A 26260-nucleotide genomic window follows, 5' to 3' on the forward strand; every position below is an offset into this window, starting at 1 on the left:
TTAAGGCGCGGTTTACTGAAAATCAAGGGCCTGGCAAGCTTCTTCCTTCAATCCAATCCCGCTTCAGAAAAGAAGCAAGCTCATCAAAATGAACTGCGGGTACAATGCGAAAAGTGTTTCAGTTATTTCGGCGTATTGCAACTGGCCCTTTAAGTGCAAAGCGAGCATCGCATGACATCGACCTCGAGGCAAGCAGTCCGACATTCGTTCTGTAACGCCTAACTGCGTTAAACTTGGGCACTGTTACGACTCGCACCACCGCTGACACTGTTGCGTTGTGCGCCGAGGTCACGGGCCGCCAAGGTCACCAGCCATTTGGTAGCATGTGTTTCTCAGCTCGCGACTGATTCTGCACAGAACTGATAGACGAGCGGACAAGACGACGGTGAGTAAAGGCAAGATTTATATACGGCATAGAAATAGAGGCGTTACATATTCGGCACTAGGACTCGAAGAGCCGAGATATCTTCTCTCTGACGCATACGTCGGCTGCTTGTCGACGCGCCGTTTGGCTTTTTTATAGCCCCGGATTTTCTCTTACGTCACCAACGTCCAATCGAAACCACTGCTGGTGGCGTCAGCTTCCTCAAATCAGGACCCGCCGCTGGGTGGTGTCATGATCCTCCAATCCGGAGCCGCTGCGCTGGGTTGCACCCAAGGACGAGTGATGTTGCCACGCACTGCGTAAGACTCTCCAGACTGGATGGCACCGATTGCTCCATCGGGCTGCTATCGGGTCCGTGGGCTGAGGGACCTCGCCCTGCATTGCGTAAGACAGACCGGCGCCGCCGCTTGATGACGTCGTTGAGTTGATAGCGTCAGGTGGGCTCGCTAGCTGGCCTTGACACAGATTGCCTTTGCAGAGGCAATGACGTTCGGTCTAAACTCTCAGGCGTAACAGCACACACGTAATGCCAGAATGATAAAGTGCATACATGGGCAATCTATGTTACGATCAATGGTACGAAGCTCGCTTTATTCGGCACGAATAGCTCTGGCAATTTTCGCCTTTGCAGTTGCATTCTACATCGATCTCTCTCTTTCCTCTGCGTTGAACTGTTTTATTAAGCATGCTAGAATGTTCTGTTGACGGTTGTCATACGTTTGTATATACGACAAATGGGGGTACATGCGTGTCCACTTTCTCGTACAACGAAAGGCAAAACCAAGACCTATAGATAGCTCCGGTAATCGTGAAGACCAACGGCAAAAAAAGAAAAAAAAAAGCTTGATTGTGGTCTCGATCATTTTGCGATTTACCGGTATGACGAACGTGTTTGAATTTTTTGGTTAAAGCCGGAACTTAGAGCCATCAAAGATCTCAGGCGCAATGCTGTGCAACTTCAGATTATCGGTGGTCGCGGCGTGTGCGATGTTTATCGCGCACGTCACCTGTCTACCGCTGCACGGCGCGCTCCGCGGTCAGAGGCTCTGTTAAGCTTCATAACCAAAGTTAATATGGTTCTCCGTCAAATTCTACTCAAAACAATAAGAGGAGACCTACATTATCACACTTCCTCATGCGAATGGCTGTGGAGAACGGTAGTATTTCGCTCACCCAACACGTTCGCAACGGCCCGTATCCAGCGCTCTCGCCTTTCTGCTTCGCCAAAGCTGCGGAAAATCAGTAAAACTGAAGTACTTTACGTCCGTAACGATTCACAACGCAACACGTTAGCGTCAGTTGTGTTTTTTTTTGTAGAGCTTGGAGCTGTTGCATCTACTCTTGTTTTCGCCGTCGTTCTGGCGAGTGAACCGTCAAACACTTCACGGTGGTTCGGTGACGCGTTCGACAGGCGGAGAGAAATTGGTAGATCTTTTTCTAAGTGTTCAATACGCAATGACACCTAATGTTGAGCTCAATCGCTGTTTGTGATGCTGTAGTTGCACCTGGTTGCGCAGTAAACTATGCAAGGGAGTCAGGCTTCACACTGCCCAAAACTGCGTCGACAGGTAGCGCTGCGTGTTTACAAAGCTCCAGAGTCTGACGTCTATACATGGACTATCTAGGCGTGCAGCGGCTGCTTGAATTCGAACCTGCAAACCCTCAATCCGAAGGTGAGAGTCCTAACCACTTGGCTACACATGCACGTTATCAGAGCATAGCGTAGTATGTAAAGCATGAAAAATAAAGAAATAGAGAGAAAGAAATGCCGAGGGAGAGAAAGAAAAGCAAGGATGAAGAAACAAGCGATAAATAGAGAGAGGAATGGGTGAAAGAGGAGAATTGAAACGGCAAGAAAAAGACAGAAATAGAGGGAAATAGATGTAAATATACAAATAAACAAAGCACTTTATCATAGCATAGCATAGCATTGTATAGCTTTGTGTAACAAGGGGATGTGATTGGAAGTGAGGAGGAGGGAAAGGACGAGAGGAGAGAGAAAAGCGTAGTATATAAAGAATGAAAAATAAAGAAATAGAGAGAAATAAATGCAGAGGGAGAGAAAGAAAAGCAAGGATGAGGAAACAAGTGATAAATAGAGAGAGGAATGGCTGAAAGAGGTGGATTGAAAGATAAAAAAAAGACAGAAATGGAGGGAAAGAGATGTAAATAAACAAATAAACAGAGAAAAAAGACGGGAAAACAAAGAATACAGAAGAATAAATAAATAGAGGAAGAAAGAAAGATAAAATTTGCTGAATTTAGCAAAACAGCTAAAACCAGAAGGGGGCCCCTCAGCTACGCTGTCCCTTTAGCATTGCATCTCCAGTGCAAGGTACACTAATTTTTTTTCTGCTTATTTTTGACTGAAGCGCCGTGAATGTACTTCTATGAAATCTACGATGGGGTGTAATTTCGTCCAATGAGGTCGTTCTATCTTCCCCCTCCCTCTCGCCAGTAGTCGGTGAGGCGGGGCTAAACGACGCTCGTCGCGTACGGCCTCGAGACATGCGGTTAACTCTCTCACTGCTACCGTGTGCTAGGGTGTGAGTGGGTGTCCAGATGAGCGTGGATACTTTATTCTAGGTTATTACTTGAAGTTGTGATTTGTAGTGTCTTTAGGGAAATTCGACTGTTGCCAAGTTTCGTATTGCCGTCTACGAATGATTACCACGTCCACTTGCGTTCGTAGTATGGACAACTGCGATATCTATTTACTCTGCGATTTATACGTGTGGCATACAGATGGTAGCACTCGGCACACACCTTGTTTAGTAATTTTTCCCCACGGCTGCGTAGGTGCACTGGTGTCTGTATCTACCTCGTCAGAGAATTTTCATACAGTGGATTACTGAGACCACGACCCGCTTAAAACATACCTCCGATACGGGAAAGATAATTGCATACGTTAGTGACATTATTTGATATAAACATTAATTTGGGCCATTTTCTCACGCCTAGCTATGTAAACGCATAGGTTTCCCCGAAGGAAATGTACTTTTATTCAGTGATAAAGACGTATTCAATGTTAGATCTTCGTTCAATGTCAGCTTTCATCATGTCCCTGTTTGTGCTTCGTACATAACGCAAGAACAGTTAACGGTTACCAACTAGCTTAATCAATGGTTCTATCAAACAATTCCGGTTTGCAATAAGACGACAGACAGCAGCACTCCATTCGTTTCCAGAGGCGCCACCTAAGACAGTGGATAACAAGCGTGTTAAACAGTCAAGGACTCAACCTAAAGTCATTATGCTCAAATCAATTCGTTCTCCACAGAACTGCACGTCTTTGAGGGAAACTTGATTGTCCGGTTCGATTGGTTGACGACACTGTTGCAAGGGCTGACGAATTCATGCACGCGAACCTGCTATAGAGGCACCGCACACTACACTAGTTCGCTCAAATCCAACTTCTGCTCCAGTTAAGCGTAAGTTGTATCCCGTAAAGGCATCAATCGCGCTGAAGAAGCAGCAGTGGGAGTATCTGAAGATATCGTACACAAAATGCAACACTCGTGGAACAGCGCAACCAATGTGCTTTTGTGTGCCTGAGCACATCAAACTGCCTGGAAGCACGCAGTATCCTCTGCAGTGGCCGACAGCAAAGTTAGATAGCACGCTATGAATGGTTCCTGCGAAAATTTCTGGTTAGGATCCAAGATAGAGTAAAACAAACTTACGTTTCATTTGGTACTGGTTATAAGCTAAAGGTAACAGGTTAGTTCATTTCTGATTCCGTTTTAGAACCAGGTTTTCATTATACTTGCTGAGGGGGCCATTACTGACGGATAAGTCGGATAAGTCTATCCTAAACGTTCCCGCCTCTAGAGTAGTTGTGCGTAACGTCGAATGTTGAAGTTTCGCCAGATGAGCATGCAATGGTAACATCAAATAGACTGCAGGAGTTAACGTCCCGAATCGGCAGAGTGAGTCTTCAGGGACGCTGTAGTGAATGTACAGTGGCCAAGGGTTCCCCTTTAGTTTGGCCCCTGTGCCATTCTTTAACGCGCGCATGAACTGAAGTTCTCCGTGAGCGTTTGTGTATCTCGTGCCCCTATAGAACACCTCGATCTGCAATCGAACCCACGGCCTCGTGCTCAGCAGCCAAACTCTACTGACCACTGAGCCACGACGTACCAGTGAGTAAGAGATTCAAATTAGAGCAGCGCATGAGTGTGATTTTCCTTTTTATGAAGCCCGAGCCTAGCGTTGCCTGACAGCAAGAATGGGCCCGGGCGTACTTAATGGAGCCCAGCCAAGGCCTGGCCCTACCCAAGCCGGTGGTACCAAGCCCGCGCCTCCTGTTATTGCACAACAGCATCTACATGTCCCTGCGCAAAAACAGGAGGTTGTCCAGGCTCCCTGGCTTCAAACAGGTCCTTCTGAAGTACTTGCCCAGATACGCTGAAATTGTGCTCGTAGTATACCGGTTCTCGTGGATGGGGTCGCAAAAAACAAGAAAATGATCCGATCAGCTGTTTTTCAAATAATAAATTTTTCCTTGCGAAGCAATAATATCATATATTTTTTGAGGGGGGGGGGGGGAGGGAGGACCAGTGATTTTTACGAATCAATTCAGTTATACCGACGTCTAGGAGCGCGTCACACATAACGCTCGCGTGTGTCTAAAGGCACGTCTATGCCCTCTCGAAAGCGGGTGCAAGTCTGGTCTGAGCCCCTGGCTTGAAAGCCGAACCCAACCCTGGCGCATTCTTGGCCCACCAGTAAATGCATCGGACGATCTGGGTGGCCTTGGTTCGCGCGGTTTTCTTCCAGATCATCCGAAGGCTGTGTGAGACGATGTAACGATGGCGGCAACATTCGAAAACGGCGCCTCTTGCGATGACACCGCCTTCTGTTTCAGTGCCGCCATCTCAAGGGAGGCGGCGCCGAGCGGTCGCCCGGCGTCGATCGAGGAGGAGGGGAGCAGCAGCGAGCGGGTCTCGCTCCCGCTGCTGGTGTCAGTCGCCCTGGATATGCGCAGGGACGCGGTCGTGCAGGGCCTGGCCACCATGCTCCTGCTCTCCGGCATGCTCTCGCTCGTGCTCTGCTCGGCGCTGGCCGGCCTACAGCATCGGCAAGCGGTGCAGCGTGAACGCCGGCACGACACCGCCTGCATCTACAAGGTGAGCGCACAACCGTCCAACTCCCTAATTATACACCACTTGGGCTATTCTACGTTATTCGTGCAGTGTTTGTAGAATGCTAAAGTAGTGGGTTCGCTCGGTGCGCGCCTCACTTGTCGTCTGCTCGAGTCGTCGGACAGCGCTGCGACGGTCGCCGTCCTTGCCATTCAACAGAAACCGTGAAAGCGAGGTAGTTAGTCGAGCAAAATGTTCGCTTGACGTGCACTGACACGAGCGCTGTACCAAAATCAACGTTACTTTTCTGTCATAGAAACAGTAACGTTCGTTTCGGTTTCCAATAGGAGGTGAATCGATGCGCATTAGAGTCCCTCTCATGAATACACCCTTTGCAACAAAAAAAGTGTAAGTGAGCAATAAGTCTTTGAGAAAAGGTACTTATTGAGCTATCGTTTTTTTTTTTTTGAACTTCTCAAAGAATGACAATTAAGAGACATTGTGGGAGCATTTATCGCTTCTTCTTCGTATTTTATTCTCGTTATAAACACGTGACAGTTTGTGACACAAGCGGGATATAAACGATCGTAGACGGGAACCGCTGGGTGGAGAACGGACAATAATGTCAGGTGAGCAATCGGAGTTGTGCCGTACTAACAGTTGGAACGCGAGGTTTAGAAGCGAGCGTGTCAGCCTGAAGAAATTTATACGGTCCTCCTCTTGTATATGTTTAAACAAATAGCTTCGCTTTCCCGCGCGCTTGCTTCTTTTACCATCTCTCAGCGACATCTGTCAGCAGTCCCGGAGTTTCTTTGCAACAGGGTCGCACACCACACGGACCTTGTGTAGTGTGCGTCCCTTCCATGTTCATGACCGTGATTGTCTATCTGCTTTCTATTTATTTCCACTTTTGATAACGCCCTTAACGATAGTCCGCTTTGCGGAAACTGGCTCATCGCAAGCAACTGTTCGGCGAGCAGGTAAGTGCCGCTTTCTTTGAGTTTAGGATTATACGACATTGAAATGGGGCCATCGCGCCGTTTCAGTGTCGTATAATAAATAAATAAAAAAAAAGACGCGAGGCCGCGGATGCACCACGGTGATGCGTGTTGTGAAAGAAAATTAGCGGTAATCAGCTGATTTGTGATTAAGGCAGTGCCCTTTACGTTTAAAGAGCTCCTTTCTTGTTGGTAAGCTGAGTGAAAGTGCATCGAATTGAAGAAGAGGGAGCTGAAAATACGGAGTCGCACTCTTGGAGCTTCTTTTAAATTGCGCGCAACGCAAATGCGTTCTTTTGTACGTGTGTATTGAAGCCACGGATGTTTTCTTTCCGGGCAGTCGAAATGGAGATAGGAGCGATGACGAGATGATGACCTCGGCTGTGGTACACATTCCCTAAGACGTTTCCGTTACAAGGACCGTATTGGCAATTAAGGTCCCACTATCAACCTGTTCGCAACAAGAAATCGCAGAATCTTGAAGTTTTACTTATTTTTAGCAAACGCGTTCGGCCCAAGGGTGAACGTACCAGCCAGCTAAAAGGCTGATGAAATCGGAGCTGTACAGGCATGGTAGAGAGCCATAGAGAAAAAAAATGGCTCACAAATTGCGTCATCTTCAGATAGTAAACTCAAAGAGAATTGTTGATCTCGCATTTAGACATAAAACTCTTAGGTGCCCCCCTTATATTCGTGTGAACGCTAGTATCCTGATTTCAGCGAAGTTAATCGTGTTCTATCTGTGCCTTACACCACGAGTACAATGGCTTAATTGCTGTTGTACAGCGCGTCCGAGAAAAGCGAAAATCGTTTATGAAAAAAGAAAAAAAAAGGCCATGTCTTGACTTGTTCTAGAAGATGCAGTCATTCAACGGAGATTTTACTGCCACCCATTCGACAGAAAACACTTGCTGCATGAATGAGTAAATTGTCTCTTTGTCTGCACGATTGCGAATAATAAAGAAAATTAACAAAAGAAGTAGCCACAAGGGAGATTCGCACCTCCGCACCACTAAGCCCTGCTGCTGGTGCCACTTTGTAGAGAAGTGCACTAACCACGCCGCCGCAATTTTTCTCCCGCGATAATTTACGTATTTTAATCTATATACATAGCGAACGAAACTGTTGTATTGCACCACTATTGCAAAAGGCGACAGAGATCAGTAGTTTCTGTACGCGTGGTTGGGTTCTGCCTATACTCGCGAACCATTGGCACATGACAGCAGTGGCTCCGGCGACGGTACGGAGTCTTCGTCGTCTCAATTTTAATCGCTCGCGTCTACATTAGCACGCAATGCAGTAAGGCGTGGCCGGAAACGCAGTTTCGCGGCCGATGGAGTCCATAGACAACCGCGACGCAGTGAACATTTCGAAGCGAGTTACAGCATCGAAGCAAAGTTCGCCACGCAAACCGCCAACAACGCGAATAGCTGAGCGAGCCCGACGAGCTGCAACGGGGCACATCGCAGTCGCAAGCAGCGAGAACCGCTGATTCTGCGATTAACGAGAACTCTGCCAGTAAAACTCGGAGCTGTATACGGTCCCACTATGACCCGTTTGTCGTCTTATACGCGGCTCTGCGACCTCATAAACGCTGCTGCAACATTACACCCGGAAACATGACGCCGCAGCGCTAAACCGAACATCAAGTGTTGATCTCGCATATAGACATCAAAAGAAAGTCTTAGATGCCCCCCCCCCCCCCCTAAATTTTTGTGAACGCGAGTACCCTGATTTTCGCGAAGTTAATCGTGCTCTGTTCGCGCCTTATGCCACGAGAACAACGTCCTCTTATACAGCGCGTTCGAGAAAAACGAAAATTGTTTATATAAAAAAAGAGAAAGCCATTTCGTGGCTCATTCGAGAAGCTCCAGTTATTCGAAGGAGATTTTACTGCCGCTCGTTCGACACAAAACACTTGCTGCATCAAAGAGTAAACTAACGATCGCTTTGTCTGCACGAATGCAAATAATAAAGAGAACACGCGGACGCTGCAAACAAGTGCTTGGAAGCAAAGGGCTGCAAACAAATTGTGAATGTTAGGTTTCGTCTCTTGATTATATAGCACGTTTCATGCGATTTTTTCTCCTGTCAGTTGTGATGTCTTGTGTTGGCATTCTCGAGAGCGCGAATGGGTGGATGTCTTTTCAAAACGTTTGGTCCAGAATATTTTCTGCAGCTAGGGAACGGAGGTTTAATTTATTTTACAGATTTCCCTCTACGCAGAAATAGTATATATAGCCGCACATGTCATGCATGTGGCGCGCACTGGGCTCCTTTCCCCCTCAGTACACCCGGCGCCCTTCTTGTGGTGCTGTTGCTGCATATATGTGAATAAAAGATGTTCTGAATACACAAGGTGCATGTTCGATTCCGCACAGAGCCTTATTAATCCTAAATGATTCTTTTTGTCATTGAATAAGCGATGCATACTCATGGAATTTCACCCAGTCTCCCAATTTGGGGCGTATAGCATGCTCATTGTAAAATACACCCCGGTTACTGCTGTCACCGAGCTAAACGGTAAGGTGGAGTAAGTTTCTTGCTTGCACCCTGCGCGAAAATAAGACTAAATTGGAAATGAAGTTGCTGACTGTCGGACGGAGCAAGAAAGCGAAATATAAGTGTTCGGTAGTCCGGTGTTATATACCGCGCTTGAATACATATGTGGCCCTCGCCGCGGTGGTCTGAGGTACTCGGCTGTTGACCCGCAGGTCGCGGGATCGAATCCCGGCTGCAGTGGCTGCATTTTCGATGGAGGCGAAAATGCTGCAGGCCCGTGTGCTCAGATTTGGGTGCACGTTAAATAACCCCAGGTGGTCGAAATTTCCGGAGCCCTCCACTACGGCGTCTCTCACAATAATATGGTAGTTCTGGGACGTTAAACCACACATATCAATCGATCAATCAATCAATCAACCAATCAATCAATCGAATGCATGTGTGGCATATATAGCGGGTGTGCTGTATTTGTGGTGTCATCGATGCTGAAAGGGCCGTCTGTGTTTTCAAGAGCTTCCACGGAGAGAACGATGCCGAACGAATGGCCTGCGGCGGGGTGCCAACTCAACAGATCGTATCACGTGGGAGTGGATGAATCAGTCTTTTACGCAGTAAATTCGTCTGGAAAGAGCAAGCGTATATACGGCGCATTGACCGCTCGGTTGCGATCCGTCTCACTGTCGCACCTGCTTATGCAGATTGTGTTTTTCAGAGCATATAGCCGCACTTAATTACACGGCCGTGCTCTCTCTTTAGGAAGATTAGTTAATTGGTTCAATAATTGTACGCGCATGAGGCGATCAGTTTCGTGCGAAGCATTTTGCGCAGCCAAGTTTTCCGCGTGGCTAACCATATTGGGCCCCGTAATGTGCAGTTACGATGTCACCTCCTGTAGCCGTTTTATCACTTCATGCACAGAGCCTGTGCGCGTGCAACTGCGCCGCCCTTGAAAAGTTTTTGTTTCTACTCTAGTAATGTTACATCGTTTTCAGATTATATGAGCCGCAATATTTTTTTTTGCAATTCGGAATAATTTCAATAACTTTTTATCAAGACATACGCTGTGGATGAAATATTGTATGACAATTATATTGAGCGTGGCAGTAGCAAAAGAAATTAGTCATCGCTATAAAGCCTGGTCACGAACATCGGAGTTGGAGTAATGTAGCATATCTGTGTAGCATATATAGTTGCTTTAAACATGCGTGATATTGATCGAAAGCGTGACTCGGTTACGTATATACTGTAATAACACATACACGTCACCGAATCACGCTTTCGATCGCCGTCGCGGATTCTCATCGTAATATAATGGTCTATAGGCAGATTCGTGGGCCTAATTAGACCCATGGTCAGCAGCCGCGGCCTGATATTCAACCATATACAACTTCCGTGCACAGATGTTGCACTGCATAGACGCCTTTCAAAGTTTTTTTTTTCCCAGCATGTTTGCAATTCCTTAACACTGGAAGCCACGACATTCCCACGCTTATCAGGAGTGGTATCGTGCCTTGACCGTGCTTCTATATTTATATACAGTAAATGCGGCTTGCTGGAGTACGAAGGAATCACGTACCACTGCTGCTACACTCTACTGGTAGATTCCGCGGTTTTACGTGTCAGAGCCGTGATGGGCTTTTTAGATTGATTGATTGATTTGTGGGGTTTAACGTCCCAAAACGACCATATGATTATGAGAGACGCCGTAGTGGAGGACTCCGGAAATTTCGACCACCTGGGGTTCTTTAACGTGCGCCCAAATCTGAGCACACGGGCCTACGACATTTCCGCCTCCATCGGAAATGCAGCCGCCGCAGCCGGGATTTGAACCCGCGACCTGCGGGTCAGCAGCCGAGTACCTTAGCCACTAGACCACCACGGCGGGGCGATGGGCTTTTTAGGGACGCCGTAATGGGGGACAAGGAATACCATTGATTGCATGGTTTTCTCTAATGTACACCTAAATCTAAGCACACGGGCTGCACCCCTGTTGAAGTGCGGTCGCCGTGGCTGGAAATCGAACCCGCATCTTCCTGCTTATATAAACGCAATACCCCGCCGCAGTGGCCCAGTGGCTAAGGTACTCGGCTGCTGACCCGCAGGTTGCAGGGTCGAATCCCGGCTGTGGCGGCTGCATTTCCGATGGAGGCGGAAATATTGTAAGCCCGTGTGCTCAGATTTGCGTGCACGTTAAGAAACCCAAGGTGGTCGAAATTTCCGGAGCCCTCCATTACGGCGTTTCTCATAATCATATGGTGGTTTTGGGACGTTCAACCCAACATATCATTCATAGCAACGCAATGCCGTAACGTTAAATAACCACTCACCACGCTCTCAAAATACAAATAACGAGAGGAATATTCTCTGCGGGTATTTCTAGTCCTTCTTGCGCACTTCTGTGACGCAGGCAGTAGTTGCCGTAACGTCTATAGTGTACACATGCTCTCGATTGGTCCTTTTACGAGCATTATGAAGTTTGATTTGTCTCTTGCACTGATTTGCCATGAAGCCGCCCATCCATTCTTCCTTATCTCGCATGAATATCGTGCACGATCAACCGATCACACTTAATTCTGTGTGTTTACGACTATGCGAGCGGCGATAACACGTGCAGCCGAGAAGTGCGAAATCTTGATGGGTTCTTCTAGCTCTTAGTGCTGACATTGTTCACGTGCTTCTAAGAGCTAAGGGGGCGACGAGGATGCATCGCGTGTGTGAAGGGTAGCGAAGGAGAGGAGAAAAACACCCCCTCGTCTTTGAACGCGAGGTGGTGAGTGGCCCTTTAGGCCACCACGGCGGGTGATTTACAAGCTTATCAACGCTGTCATCGCCAAATTTTTGAACTCTGTTGGCTGTGAACCACGCACTCAGTTAGCTCGTCTCTGCCACTATGAAAAAGCAGCTGCGGCGTCTTTTTATTTTCCGTTTTGTTTTGGTTAGCTTAGAATTTATGAGAACAAACACCAGCCTATCATGACGGTGACCATAATTTTGCGAAGGTTTAGCTGTATAATGACGTCCAGCTATCCCGAAGGGATATAGCTCTTTGGCTTCAATTCGCGATTTGTTTGTAAAGCTCTTTGATGGGTGCGTTTAGAAGATCTGCGTCTTGTATGTTACGAATCGCGACCTCACAGATTAGTCGATGAATTCATTACAGTAGCGTGGCTCCATGCGTGTATACGCTGTCCAGCCGTACTCAAGCTGCTTCTTTTGAATTTTCCCGGTTTTTGTTCTGCCTTTCTTTTTTTTAATCGTACCGCGACGAATGAAGGACCATTTTAAGTCTTCCAAAAAACCCCTGTGGCCTTCCTATGCATGTTTCCGTATAACGCGAAATTATCTGCCGAAAAATAGACTTGGAAGAACTAACTTCAATTCGCTGAAAAGCGTCACCACATATTTGCGTGACTTGGTCTTGAATTAATTATTTATGATCGTAGAAACGCCGAAAACAGATACTGCAGCATGCACCACGGGAAAGGAAACCAACATATTTGGAACAATTTTATTTCAGAGTCGTAAGCAGATTGGAAATTGTGCAGTCACACTAAACGAAAGTTACAGTGCACCAAGTTAATGAGAATGACAGTCTAAACAACTCTCGTGGTGCTGAAAGTTCCGTGTTAGTTTTCATGAGAAAGGTTGAAAGGATGTGAGATGCCGGAGCACAAGGCAGCTGCGCATTCCAAATGAATCTGCCGGGTGAGCTCGAATCCCGTCTGTGTTCTTTCTTTATTCTACTTGCTTACGTAAAACTTGAACATCACTCGCCGGAATGTTCTGCTGTCATCTCAATCCCTATTGTCCAGCTATTAAACGGCCTCGTGAATTCGGGTACGCATTGTTTTGCACGCCACGCAGGCCTCCCAGAAGCCGTGCAGCTCACGTGGATGACGCACTTTTCAAGGAGTGGTTATGCAGATGTCAATTTGATGTCGCCTGACGAGCCATCAGTCCCTCCTCTGCTCAACGTGTCAGACTCAAAAATAGCGTATGCCACTAATAATAGCAATATTAGTTAAAATGAAAAAAAAAAAACAGTTGTGACATTTTGCACTAAGTGCCAGACTGGGCTGCAGACGAGCTGGTGCATGGGCACCTCCTGGCTAGGTTTTTCGAAGTGTTGCCTAGTGGTGCTAGGCCACTTGATAGGTTCATCCATACACAGCTGAACAAAGTGCTCACGTGACCTCCATCGTAGACCAAACGTTGACTGCCCGCTTATCTGATCTTATCGATTGGGTATCGATTAGCCGTCGCGTAGCAGCACCGAATCAACATGAATCCAGTAGATTAGTTGGTGGTTTATTTAGGCTCATGAGCATACATTGACGTAGTCTCGAGTAACTCGCAATTCTAACGCAGCCTGGACTTAATACTCATTTATGTAATTAGCACTGATTTTGTTTAGTCTTAATTAGCACTGATTATTCTGAATGAGGTTTGAATTGGTAAGATTTGCCGAGATCAACCTCGCTAGCGACTCAACAAACTCAACTCGGCTTAATTAGTGCTACTTATGTGTTTCCATGCTGAACTAGTCGAGGGTATAATTACCTTGTCTTAACTAAGGTCATCTAAGTTTATCTTGACGACGAAAGGCGTGCCGGTTTGCGATGATGATAGTTTTCTTTCTATACCACACAGAGAACCGAGGATAGCAGCTCTACTGTAAAGCGGCAGAAGTAGTAGTGAACGCGTCGGTCGTGTCACTTCTGTAAACCTACTCACGGCGTGCTCTTGACTCTACAAAGCTCTGCAATGAGAGCTTCACTGCATAACCGTTCACGTGGCCGCAAAATGGCGCATGCGCACTGCTCGTACTTTCATATATGACTTTGTAGAAGTGCGAATGCAACAAAGTGTGCGCGTCTGTAATGCCAGCAGCGTTTATGCTCCACGCGCCTTTTTTTGTTTTTTAAATATATATATATATATATATATATATATATATATATATATATATATATATATATATATATATATATATATATATATATATATATATATATCATTTTTCTCTTCAGCGCTGTTTTCTTTACACGTCGTCCTTACTGTACAACACTTCAGATGAATATGTGAATCGCGCCATTCAAAGGAAGATTTCAGAAAAAAAAAATAATACAGTCGCATTCAATATGAAACCAATATGGAAGAGTGGAGCAGCGAATCGCCGACCCTTCATTGACGCTACGTTCACAGGCAAGCAAGCGCTAGCGTTGCGAACGTGCAGTCAGCTCGGTGTCAATGGAGGAAAGAGAAGCCTTCATTTTTGATGCAGTGGAAGCCTCTCCCGTCCCCTTCCAATCCTAGTGAGACTCACTTCCTCCTCGTAACCCTCTGTTTCTTATCCCACCCTTTGATATAGCACGCTATTTATAGCTATACTTTGCCCCCCCCCCCCTTCTATCCTTCCTCACCCTCACTACTCTTTCCCAGGTCCTTGCTACACTGTACCTTACACGCCCAAGCGATTATCTACCCTCCCGCTCCTGTTTCCTCTCATCACCCTCACTTAGTTTTCCCACCCCCTCCAATACTGTACTACACATGGCATTGCTATGCTTTACCCTGGCCCCTGTTCTTTCCTGCCTCCTCACCATCGCAACTTTCTTGCTATAACTCCTTGCGATTCTATAATGAACGTACACTGCTATGCTATATACATTGCTGTTCTATGCTTCGCCTGGTCCCCGCCTGCTTTCCTTCCTCGTTACCACCAGTTTCCTTTCCCGCACCCTTACTATACTATAATATACATGGTTCTGCTATGCTTTACGATCGCCCCCTTTTCCTTCGTTTCGTGGTCGCCACTGCTCAACCTCTCTTCCATTTCTGCCCCCTTGCTATGCTATACTGTAACACATGGCTATGCTGTACGTGGCTATGGTATACATGGTTTTGCCTGCGTGACCCCAAGCGGCGACGTGACACAGCTGCATAAGATCACACATTGCGGCAGCATAAGACAGCCGTGGGATGAAGCGTTGTTAAGGGATGTGCCCGCATGTCCATAAGCCACCTTCACTGTGCGACACAACACTAACGAGAACTAACGGACAATATAATTTTAGGGAAAGTGTAGGGGATGTTAATATAAGTGATTGTAATGTAAATGAGAAAAGAAAACAAAGTAAACGAAAAGATAACTTGCCACTGGCAGGATTCGAACCTTGGAAGGTCGGAGGTTCGGACACTGCCAATGGGAAGTTATTTTTTCGTCCACTTTTGTTTGTTAGTTTAGATTACAATTGCTTATTATAACATCGCCTATAATTTCCCTGGCGTTATTTTCTGTTAGTCCTCATTAATGATGTGTCTAGCAAAACAAACTAGCCTTTGAATTTCCTTTCAGTGAACGGAAATGTGTTTCTTTAAATTACCCTTTCCTTCACCGTGTGGTAACAAAGGTCAGACCAAAACGTGCGGAACACGCGCCGAATTCCACGATACGCGTGTACGAATTCATGCCTGCGAGGCACGAATTCGTACACACAACTCGAAGCATGCCCGCGGATGCCGAATTATTGATTCCCTTAAGCACGCTAGGACTGACAGCATTCACTAGGGAGTTTTAGAATAGCGCACCGCGAGCCCTTGCGGTGTGGTCGCTGCCACTGCGCATCGGCGTTTGCGTTCGCGGACCGCACGCAAAAAATCCGAAATTGCGTGCGATAATGGCGGCCCGCATGTGTCCCGCAAGCGCTGGTTTCGAGGCTACGGTGTCGCTGCGATCGTGCGGTACGGTTCGCAGCTGGGTAAACGCTATTCTAAAACTCATATGGCACCCGCTACGCCCGCAACGCCCGCAGCGCTTGCAAACGGTATTATAAAACTCCCTACTAACTTTGGTTACGCTATAGTTGCAAGACGCAGCGCTGCACAAGTTCAGGGGGCTCGGATCCTTATATATTATTAAGGAAAAACTCACGCAGCCTTACGTTGCGCTGCAATATTTAGTGGTCTTCCTTTGAAGATACATGTAGCCCCGCAGGTCGCGGGATCGAATCCCGGCTGCAGTGGCTGTATTTCCGATGGAGGTGCAAATGTTGTAGGCCCGTGTGCTCAGATTTGGGTGCACGTTAAAGAACCCCAGGTGGTCTGAATTTCCGGAGCCCTCCACTACGGCGTCTCTCATAATCATATGGTGGTTTTGGGACGTTAAACCCCATATCATCATGAAGATACATCTATTGAGAAAACAATTACTCATACCTCCCCCAATGCTGCGAACTTAGACACGGAACTAAAGCACAGTGACTGTTTGATGTACAGGCGCGTGGGCCGAAATGGCGAGATAGAAAATAGGAACGTTTTTCTTTTTTCGTGTGTGACCTCTGGCAGCATAAGAGGTCGGCATCATATTTTAGAGCGATCAAAAGGCGATGGCCCACGTGCCGGTTTGTGAACACACGCACGCACGCACGCACGCACGCACGCACGCACGCACGCACGCACGCACGCACACACACACACACACGCACGCACACACACACACACACACACGCACGCACGCACACACACACACACACACACACACACACACACACACAGCTTAACTCGTTTTAAAAACTTTAACACATTAACGTGCGTGCGTTAATGTGTCAAAGTTTTTGAGGAACGTAACACTTGCAGACACTGAGCGTGTTGCAGCGGCTCATTGCACCATGCACTTACAAGTTCTTGACGAGGGTATACGGTGAGAGCTACAACAAAAGAGAAAAGAGCAATATACTGAAAGCAACTGGGCTCTTCCAAACAGATCGCTTGCATATAAATGAGTACCCCTAGCTCCCTTTTCAGCCTTACGGAACGTCATCAAATCCAGTATCTGCGTTAGGAATTCGCGCATTATGGATAAGCGAATTGAGGTTCCCTCTCAGTATTCGTCAATATGCATATATTTGCGAATATCGCGCCTGAATCGGTTTTTAAGGTCGAGCTTCTCTCGGTACTCCCACGCTAGCGGCCTTATCGCAAAGCCGATTACTCCGTGATGGCTTGTATCTTCCCTGATCTTTCTGGGCAACTTTTCAATGTTCAGCCATTTACTAGGATTCATGAAGGAAGCAAACGCTTTAGTCCTTAAAGCGATGTTTAGATGGTTACAAGAATAAAAAAAAATTGAAAACACCGCTGGCAAAAAAAGGAAGATAAAAAAGCGCGAAGGGCCATTATTTCATGTCGCAACTTACAACCTCAGTGCAGCCGCCTTTTTATTTGTGAGCGGACACATTTCCAGGTAAGAAATAGAATAGGGTGGTATGTGCTTCTGATCTTGTGGTACCTGTTTACAACACGGAAGTTTGCTTAAGGAACAGCTTTCATAAGTATTTCGATCTAGCAGTGCCCACGGGCACATTTTGAGGGAAGGTAAACCCACTGTGCGCATATAAATTTATGGGAACAAGACGGGATTGTGGCAGTTAAATTCTTCCCACCGCATAAAAGTGTGGTAAGTATTTAGGAACAAATTATAGACAAATAAATTAGAGACTATTGAGCTTCGCTTCAAGAGCAGAGCGCTCTATACCGGGCCCCTTTCGCGTCGCCTTCTCGAACGGCGGCCTTGCATAATTTTCTATCTCGGTGGACGCCCAACCATGCCGCACGAAAAAGAACGCCCGTACGAGGAACACTGGCCGTTTAAAGCTATCTTATAGAATGCAATGGCTACTGTAAGCGTAGTTGTTAAATTCATCCTCTTGCGAAACAGTGAAGAGCCCGCTACGCGTCCGCAAGTCGCGGCTGTCCACACTGTCGGTGCCTCTGTTGATGATGATTAAAAATATATACATCTGAATGCTTTGTAGATGGGCCTTTGAACAACTCACTTGTTGTGCAATTCACATGTATTGACGCCTGGTGTGATTCTACACTTCTGCTACCCGACATTGCGCCCCACCACGGTAGTCTAGTGGCTAAGGTATACTCGGCTGCTGACCCGCAGGTCGAGGGATCGAATCTCGGTTGCGGCGGCCACATATTCCCGATGGAGGCGGAAAAGTTGTAGGCCCGTGTTCTCAGATATGGGTGCACGTTAAAGAGCCCCAGGTGGCCGAAATTTCCGGAGCTCTCCACTACGGCATCTCTCATAATCATAAATCCTGTGTTGGCAAACCAGTTAGGTTTCACTGGCAGTACTGGGCCTCTTCTCGAGGCTGGGGCTATTCGTATACCGCGTGCTGTGCTGCAGCTGAAAGCTGTGATTCACTCGCCAAAGGCCCACGACATGAGGTGCGTAGTTGGTGTTTCTGAGCTCTGACAGTACCGGCCGGGAGTAATAAATACATTGCATTTAACGCGGAGCTTGTCAAGCAAGGATCGTTGCGAATCGCGGCGATGCCCAATCCAGGTCGCTGTCATCATCACTTGCCGACGTCGACCGCGACGACGGCGAGGACGACGATGTTGGCGACAGAGGCATGTCTACGCCTTCAGAGACACAGTTGGACTGACTGTACGTGCGCTCCTAGCAGACAAAACGCTAGTGTGCGTGACGTCACCATTTTTTGTGAAAGCGGCATCAGCTGTACGGCGGCCTCGACGTGGCCGCGAGGTAGTCCGGCCAGCACTAAATTTTGGCGGGCTTTCCCCCCATTTTGAACGACGTTTGATAGCGAATATATTAATCTATATAACAGACATTCATTCGTCCCTCAGATGCGTTTTAGGTCGCGAATCGCTACTAGGAGGTCAATAACTACTCGGTGACGCAAAAATCTTGACATAAGTCAATTGGATGTCAGTGCTCCTTTAAAGTGCCCTTCACCGGATTTTTACACTGGGTGCACTGAGAAAACAGCGCTGCTTATAATACGTGGTGCACTATGCGTGGTGGCGATCGAGCGTCTCGAGAACAGTTGAAAAAGGAATGCCGCGAGCTTTTTTTTTTTCTCATAGGAGCGAGCCAGTTGCCCGATTAGCAGAGACAGCCTGGATCTGCCGTCGCACGTGCTGTCCACGGCTGTATTCGCCAACAAGTCGGGTATTTTCGTGAGACTCAAATGCACGTAGCGCCGCAAAAAGGGGAAATACACGGGACTTGGCTGGGATCGTGACGCAATCATCGTGTGAGCCCTCGGCCCGCTGCCATTAGCTATCAAGCTTAGGCTTGCGAGAAGGCAGGGAGGAATGTGGTGCTGGGCACGCTCTCGGCGATGCTCCTGCCTGTGGAGGCAAGAATGGAGAAGTCTGTGCTGCGGCAAGGTATACAGCCTCTCGCTCTATTGTCTCGCTACGAACCATTTGTCTCTGCCATCATTAAACCACTTTGAAAAATTTATACGTTTTAGAACGATGCCTTGATATGAGTGGTGCGTATTTACAGTATGCCCGTCGTGCCTCCTAAACGCACTGTGTACATGCTGGCCTCATATGCACCCTAAAAATAAAACACGAAACCACTTCGGGCTGTTAAGCATCCCTTTGATAATGTTGTTGTCAGGTTCGGTTCCTGCTCACGGCAAGGTATCTTTTGACCCACTTTTCTTTCTTCACATTTACATTACAATTGGGTCGAATAACTTCCCCTATACATTCCTTGGCATTATTCTCTGTTACATCTCTTCAATATTGTGTCAAAACACGGAAAAACGAGTCCTTAGGTATACACTTCTTTCGCTTACTATATATATTTATTTATATAGCCCCGCCATGGTGGTCTAGTGGTAAAGGTACTCGGCTCGGCGGTGGCGGCTGCATTTCCGATGGAGGCGGAAATGTTGTAGGCCTGTGTGCTCACATTTAGGTGCATGTAAAAGATCCCCAGGTAGCCGAAATTTCCGGAGCCTTACACAACGGCGTCTCTCATAATCATATGGTGGTTTAAGGACGTTAAATCGCACAAATCAATATATATATATATGTATATATATATATATATATATATATATATATATATATATATATATATATATATATATATATATATATATATATATATATATATATATATATATATATATATATATATATATATATATGAGACAGCGTGCTCCCTTTCGTCCCTTCCCTTGTAGTGTGTCAAATATCTTTTTGCTGCCCCGCCGCAGTGGTTGAGTGGCCAAGGTACTCGGCCGCTCACCCGCAGGGCTGCATTTTCAGTGGATCATCGAAAATGCTGCAAGCCCGTGTGCTAAGACTTGCGTGCATGTTTAAAAACCGCTGGTCCAAACTTCTGGAGCACTCCACTAGTGCGTATGTCATATTTATGTGGTGGTTTCAGGAAGTTGAACCCCACATATCTATGAATCAATCATCAACATTTTTATGCTTTACGTGATCAGTCAGACACACAGAAGTTATTATGAAATGCTTATTTAATGACAATATTTCAAATTGATTTTGAAGGCAATGCATTGGTTAGCCTGATCCCACTCCATAGATGTATTATATCCACATGTACGTCGATGCTGGTATACAAAGCGATAAAAAATTATGCTGGCATTAAAAATGCAACTTTTCTTTCATCCCCCCCCACCCAATTAATAAAAAAAGTGTTTCTACATACCTGGTACAAACACTGCCTTTGCAGCTGCTGAGCAGGATTTCCGGCAAGTAATTTGAACAAACCAGTTTGATTTGTTGAATAAGAAAGGATGTCATTTCATGTTGTATGCTGCTCATGAAAAACAAGCGATTTCAGCTTATGGACTGTTTGAACATCCATCACTTTATTGTGCAGTAATAAGGTGCGCTATGGCGCAACAGGGATTCACACATGCTTAGTTTGGTTCGGGAAGACTTTCTTCTACACAATTGCTTAGTAAAAATATCAAAAATCTAGTCTGTTGTGAATTCAAAACTGGGGCGTCCCTTCATTTAGCCCCGGCCTCAGTGATGAAAAAGATATGGGCTTGTTCTAAGGTCTCTCTTTTTTCACCATTAGTAGCAAATTACCTTATCTTTACAAGGAAAATAGCACTTGAAATGTTGAATTCTATGGCATGGGTCGCGACGGAAATTCACATTGCGTATGAAGAAAAAGTCAGCGATAATGTTGCCACAACAAATGCGAAGCGATACTCACATGGGGCCCTTTTGATCGAAATTGAGCCCGACCAGAAACTGTTTTGATCGCAATCAAGAACAGTCGCTGTGACATTATCAGATAATACGAATCAATTTGGTTGACTTCACTCGGGTCTACGATGAGACTGACAACTTCGATAGTAATGTTCCGTGCTAGGAAGAACGGGGCATAGATTAAGGTGCGTGGCGTTCGTTTTCGCCTTAAGCACGACTGGCTTTGGAAAGTTCAACGCCACAATTATATGCTGACATTTTGTTTAAGAAATGACTCCACGTTCCTGACCGTCCAAGTTGTGATGGCGGTTGGTACATGCTTTGAAACTATCATCACGCCAAACGTGCGGTGCTTTTCAGATATGCCATGACGTTACTAGCTAGCAGACAATTACCGCTGCAAAGGATCGATACATACCTCGGAGTGCTGTCTATAGACCATACGTCAATTTTAGTTCACGCGGTATACTCCGTAGCACACACAGAGTTACGCAAGGCATCGTCGAAATCAGCACAGTTGATCAGCTGACACCAACCATCCTTCGCACTGTGGCAAAAACGACTTAGCGAATAATTAGCTGTTCCTATTGTTTGGGGCAGTACTTTGATCTGATATACGTTCATTTCACGATCAAGAGTTCATCCAGTGAAAGCGGCGTGGGTCGTAAGTCCGTGCGTCCTATCTTTTCTTATGCGAGTTCACGGATTGACCAACCTTCCGCAGCCATCTTGGATTGCACGGAGCGCCACCTATAGGCCATGGGCATTGAGAATATGGGTGCGCCGCAGTGGATGAGTGTTCCCTTCACTCTTTCGCGCATACGCGGACACTTGTGGGAAATGGCGCCTCTTCTGCCGCCATTGTGAGATGCGCTTTTGTCTCGGAACTGACGGAGCCAGCAGTAATGAATTACAGAAAAAAAAACTACTCGTTCGAGCTGTTCTGCAGCAGTGGAAGGCGTTATTGTTGTGCTCTGAATGTCAAGAAAGGAAAGAGAGAGACGATAAAGCCTGGAGTTTCGCGCGTGCCTAAACAACGAAGCGATTGCGAGGCGTGGCATGCTTTAAAAGTTCCTTACCGCGAGGTAAAGTGAAATTTGTGTAACTCCGCCTGCCCTCGGCGTTGAGCCGTTTAAGGAGAACTTCGCAAAAAGATGATTGTGGAGATGTGTTCAGCACTCCGAAAGGTCGGGTCCATAGTGACGCATCACCTTTGACAAACCCAAGCTTCTGGTCAAGTGAAATATTAATAATTATTATTAAAAAACAGGAGAAAGAGAGAGAGCTGTTATTTCTAGGTTTATATTTTGGTTCTACACTTTATGTAGGCTCTGGACGTATACGTATTTTGTGCTATTGCCTCAAGGCGTCATTTACGACGAATGATGGAACGGCGCTGCGCAGTTGAATGTTAAGAGAACAAGTTCTTAGTGCATTTTTTTATGTACGGAATATCGGGTGATGTGGGGAACGGAGGAAATGAAAACGCTAGTTTATGTTTTTTTTACTATTACAGATGCAGTAATACCTGAACTTAAAATTTTCCACCGAATTATGTTTTGCTTCCTTTTAATAATAATAATAATAATAATAATAATAATAATAATAATAATAATAATAATAATAATAATAATAATAATAATAATAATAATAATAATAATAATAATAATAATAATAATAATAATAATAATAATAATAATTATTATTTATATTATTATTATTATTATTATTATTATTATTATTATTATTATTATTATTATTTTTATTATTATTATTATTATGGCAATTTTGACCACCTACGGCTCTTTTGATCTATCTATCTATCTATCTATCTATCTATCTATCTATCTATCTATCTAGCCTTCCGTCCGTGCGTCTGTCTCTCAGTCTGTCTGTCCTAGGAAGTGGTGCCGTCGTAGGCGTTTCATTGACTCGATATACTCGTATATCAGAATGTGTATGGGATGACATACATGAAAGGCAAATATGTATAACACAAATGACGTAATGCCATTGCGGTCGTTTGTAAAACTGGGCTATGAGAGTGTTGCTTGATAAGACATAAGCTGCATAACAAGCATACCATGACACGTACCGTATATTTACTTGTGTAATGTCACCACTGTTATGGTTGGCTGATCATATAGACTGTGGTGTCGGCTGATGTTGGCTAGGACCGACCTATACATAGCACTGCAAACTGACTTTTAGGCAACACGCCGCAGTACCGAAGTCCTATGCGATGCGCGCTACTAGTGAGCATCGTTGGAATTACCGGAGAGGCGGCTTTGAGCGCGACCGCAGAAGCGTACCGGCAACACAGGTGTACACGCCGCCGACATAGGAGAAGCCGCGAGCAGAAGGAGGAAGCTCCTAAAACCGAACGGCACCACTGTTCTTGGTTGAGTTAACGCGATCTGCGACAACAGGCACGCAAAGGAGCACGCGAAGTGATCCTTGCAGCCATCTCAGCTTGGTCATGACCAAGATGTGATGGCTCGGTCAGATGGTGGTTCCAAAGGCCTTCGGAACCGGTGCTGACGATCACCTTCGAGTAAGGTGCGCACGGACTTTTTACGACCGTCACCGCTATATACCATGTGAGCTCACTTGGAGGGGACTAAATGAGATTGCTCTAGCGCAGCTCAGTTTGAGCATAAAGAAAGGATGCTACACAGTCAAGGAAGGGAAAAAACAGACGACCGTGTTTGTTCTTTCCCTTTCTTGACTGTACAGCATCATTTCTTCATGCTCAAACTGAGCTGCACTAGAGCAATGTCATTTTATCAAACACCGACTCGCCCAGTCAGCAGTACTGGAGGTGACGCACGTGTCACTCGAGTCCCACATTCACCGGATGCGCTCCCCCCTCCGCTATAGTGCGCAAACACATAGTTGCTGCTCGTGTCTGCAAGCATTGCGCATCCATCTTTCACCTGCTTTCGTCGGCTTTCCACAAATATTTGAGATGGTGTCTCCGCCACGACGTATGATACGTCTATTCGAACGAAATGAAACAGCGCCTCAGGCATGTGCTACAAAGTGAGGACAAGCATGACACTAACAACCAGTGTTTATTTCAATGCAACTGAAGTATCTATATACACACGAGGTTGGCGAAATATCCGGAGTTCTTCGCTATGGCGCCCTTCATGATCATGTTGCGGTTTTGAAATCTTATTATGAACTGCTATAGGAAGCAAGTTCTACGCAGACGACAAAAAAAGCGAGAAACCACAAAAAGAGCATAATACCAAGGCACATCTCAACAAGCTGTTACACTTTCAATATACACTTTACTGCTGCGTGCAGGTACTTAAACTCTTGCACAAGAATCACCGTCAGGGTTGCACGATTTGGCTGCGCCAGTTTTGCTACTTTCTGAAGCCAGTGGCGTGGGGAAAAAAACCGTCTTGGCTACTTGGATATTTTTCGGCTGATTTCTCGTTCGTTCAATTTGAACCAAGTTATCAATATCTTGTGGCGTCGCTGTGGCAGGCTTTCTGTTATGTGGTAAACACGCAGAACACGCTACAGCAACTGTGATTTTGAGCACACTCATGCACCACTAATTTTTATTGGTGTCACAAGGCGGGTGCTTCTAGTAGACTAGTATACTCTTGGAAAAAGTTACAGAAATCTGTGTGATGAGAGTGTCATTTTCGCAGTATATGTAGGGCCAGACACTTCTATTATTCTGCCCGAAATGATTGCTAAAGTGAACAATTTGTGCTTAAATATCGGCAATCATGGCTTTTACATTTCTACCAAAGGGCTCTTGCATTTAGACATTTAAGTGAAAACGTCGTAGTTATTTTGGCACACGCGTGGCTACTCTTGGCTGCTTTTACTGCGCGTGGTTCAAGTTGGCTACTTTTCGGGTAGAGTTTCCAATTCCTCGCCCAATCACCGTGTTGAATATGAAACATTTCACTTAGCGCACGTTCACTTCGCTCTTTGTAGCGCTTTTAAAGAGTGCACAATGCAAGAATTTGCTGACATGTATACACCTTGAGAAATGGTCTGCTAAATGATTGGAAACAGCCTTCGAGCAAATATACAGGTGCTCCCTCAGGTGGACCATTTATGCATCGGCCTGTTTGGCCAATGTATAACAACACCCAAAGCCTCAAAGCTATCGTATATACAATTGCGCACGCACACAGAACAAAACACCTCTAGTGCTTCTTCACACGAACCAGCCTAGTTCAGCACACTTGAGTGATACTGTAGCCTTCTTCTGCAAATCACCTTTTGTTCTGGGCTTACTTTATCGGATTTAGATTACAGTGTAAGCTTTCTACTTTGTGCAGTGTAGGGCTCACATTATTACCTCTATTTCTCTTTCTATAGCACGCGTTGGTGCCGTTCACCTCGTCAAATGATGAGTTATGGCGCTCGACTACTGTCCCCGAAGGTCGCGCGATCGAATCCCCGTTGCGGCGGCCGCACTTCGACGGAGGCGAAATGCTCTAGACCCGCGCCCCTACGTTTAGGGGCTGGTTTAATAAAGAACACGAGATGGCCGAAATTTCCTCAGCCCTACACTATAGCGTACCTAGTCTCGTAGTTTTGGGGCGTTAAAACACCAGCGAACATGATTAATAATGAGTAAAGCTTCACATAAAGTTTATTGTCCGGTGTTCATCTTCTGTTATATTGCGTGTCTCAATATGCTCACTTCTGAATATCAGCAGCTACACACCGAAATGTAACTTTACCCACACGCTCAGATGCTTCGCGTCAATTGGCCGTGAATGGATCGCGAGACATGCAAGGTTCTAGAAGGACGAAACAGTGCATGGCCTAGACCTTCGTTGAGGTAACGCATGACCAATCGACGCGGTCGATAAACCTCCAGCTTACCTTGTCGCCGCCGAGGAGCAAGCTTTTCACGGTACAATTTATTTCTCTAACCGCTTCCTTCCGTTGTCTTTCTTTTAAAGCGAAGGCGGATGGTGCGCGCCACTTTCGCCACTTTACCGCATAAATGTTCCGTTAGCCATTGCCCCACCCTCTTCCGCAGCAGAGGCGGCTGTCTATTATTTGCGCGCGTGTCGGCGACGAAATCCAGTCTCTGCACTCACCGCGAAAGGAGGTCGTTCGATATGGAAAAGTTTACTTTTGAGGTGGTGCGCGAGGGGCCACTTTCCAAGTCCAGTGCGCGCGGTGTACAGCGGGTGAGAGAGAGTGCTCAGCGGTGTACCGACTTGGAAGCGCGCGCAAAAGTGTGTCGCTCGCTATGCTCGGGTGCGCGCTCG

At 46.2% G+C, this 26260-nt stretch overlaps 1 protein-coding gene across 1 annotated transcript in view; it reads left to right on the plus strand.

Annotated features, from left to right (window-relative positions):
• LOC119162237 (lysosomal alpha-mannosidase) overlaps nucleotides 1–26260 on the plus strand; it is a 497787-nt gene that overhangs the window by 73261 nt on the left and 398266 nt on the right. Inside the window, exon 2 of the mRNA XM_075879032.1 lies at nucleotides 5253–5514. Within this exon, the coding sequence (XP_075735147.1) occupies nucleotides 5253–5514 (262 nt within the window). The remainder of the gene's footprint in view (nucleotides 1–5252; nucleotides 5515–26260) is intronic.

The sequence above is a fragment of the Rhipicephalus microplus genome, chromosome X (genome assembly GCF_043290135.1).
Source record: "Rhipicephalus microplus isolate Deutch F79 chromosome X, USDA_Rmic, whole genome shotgun sequence".
Taxonomy (NCBI): domain Eukaryota; kingdom Metazoa; phylum Arthropoda; class Arachnida; order Ixodida; family Ixodidae; genus Rhipicephalus; species Rhipicephalus microplus.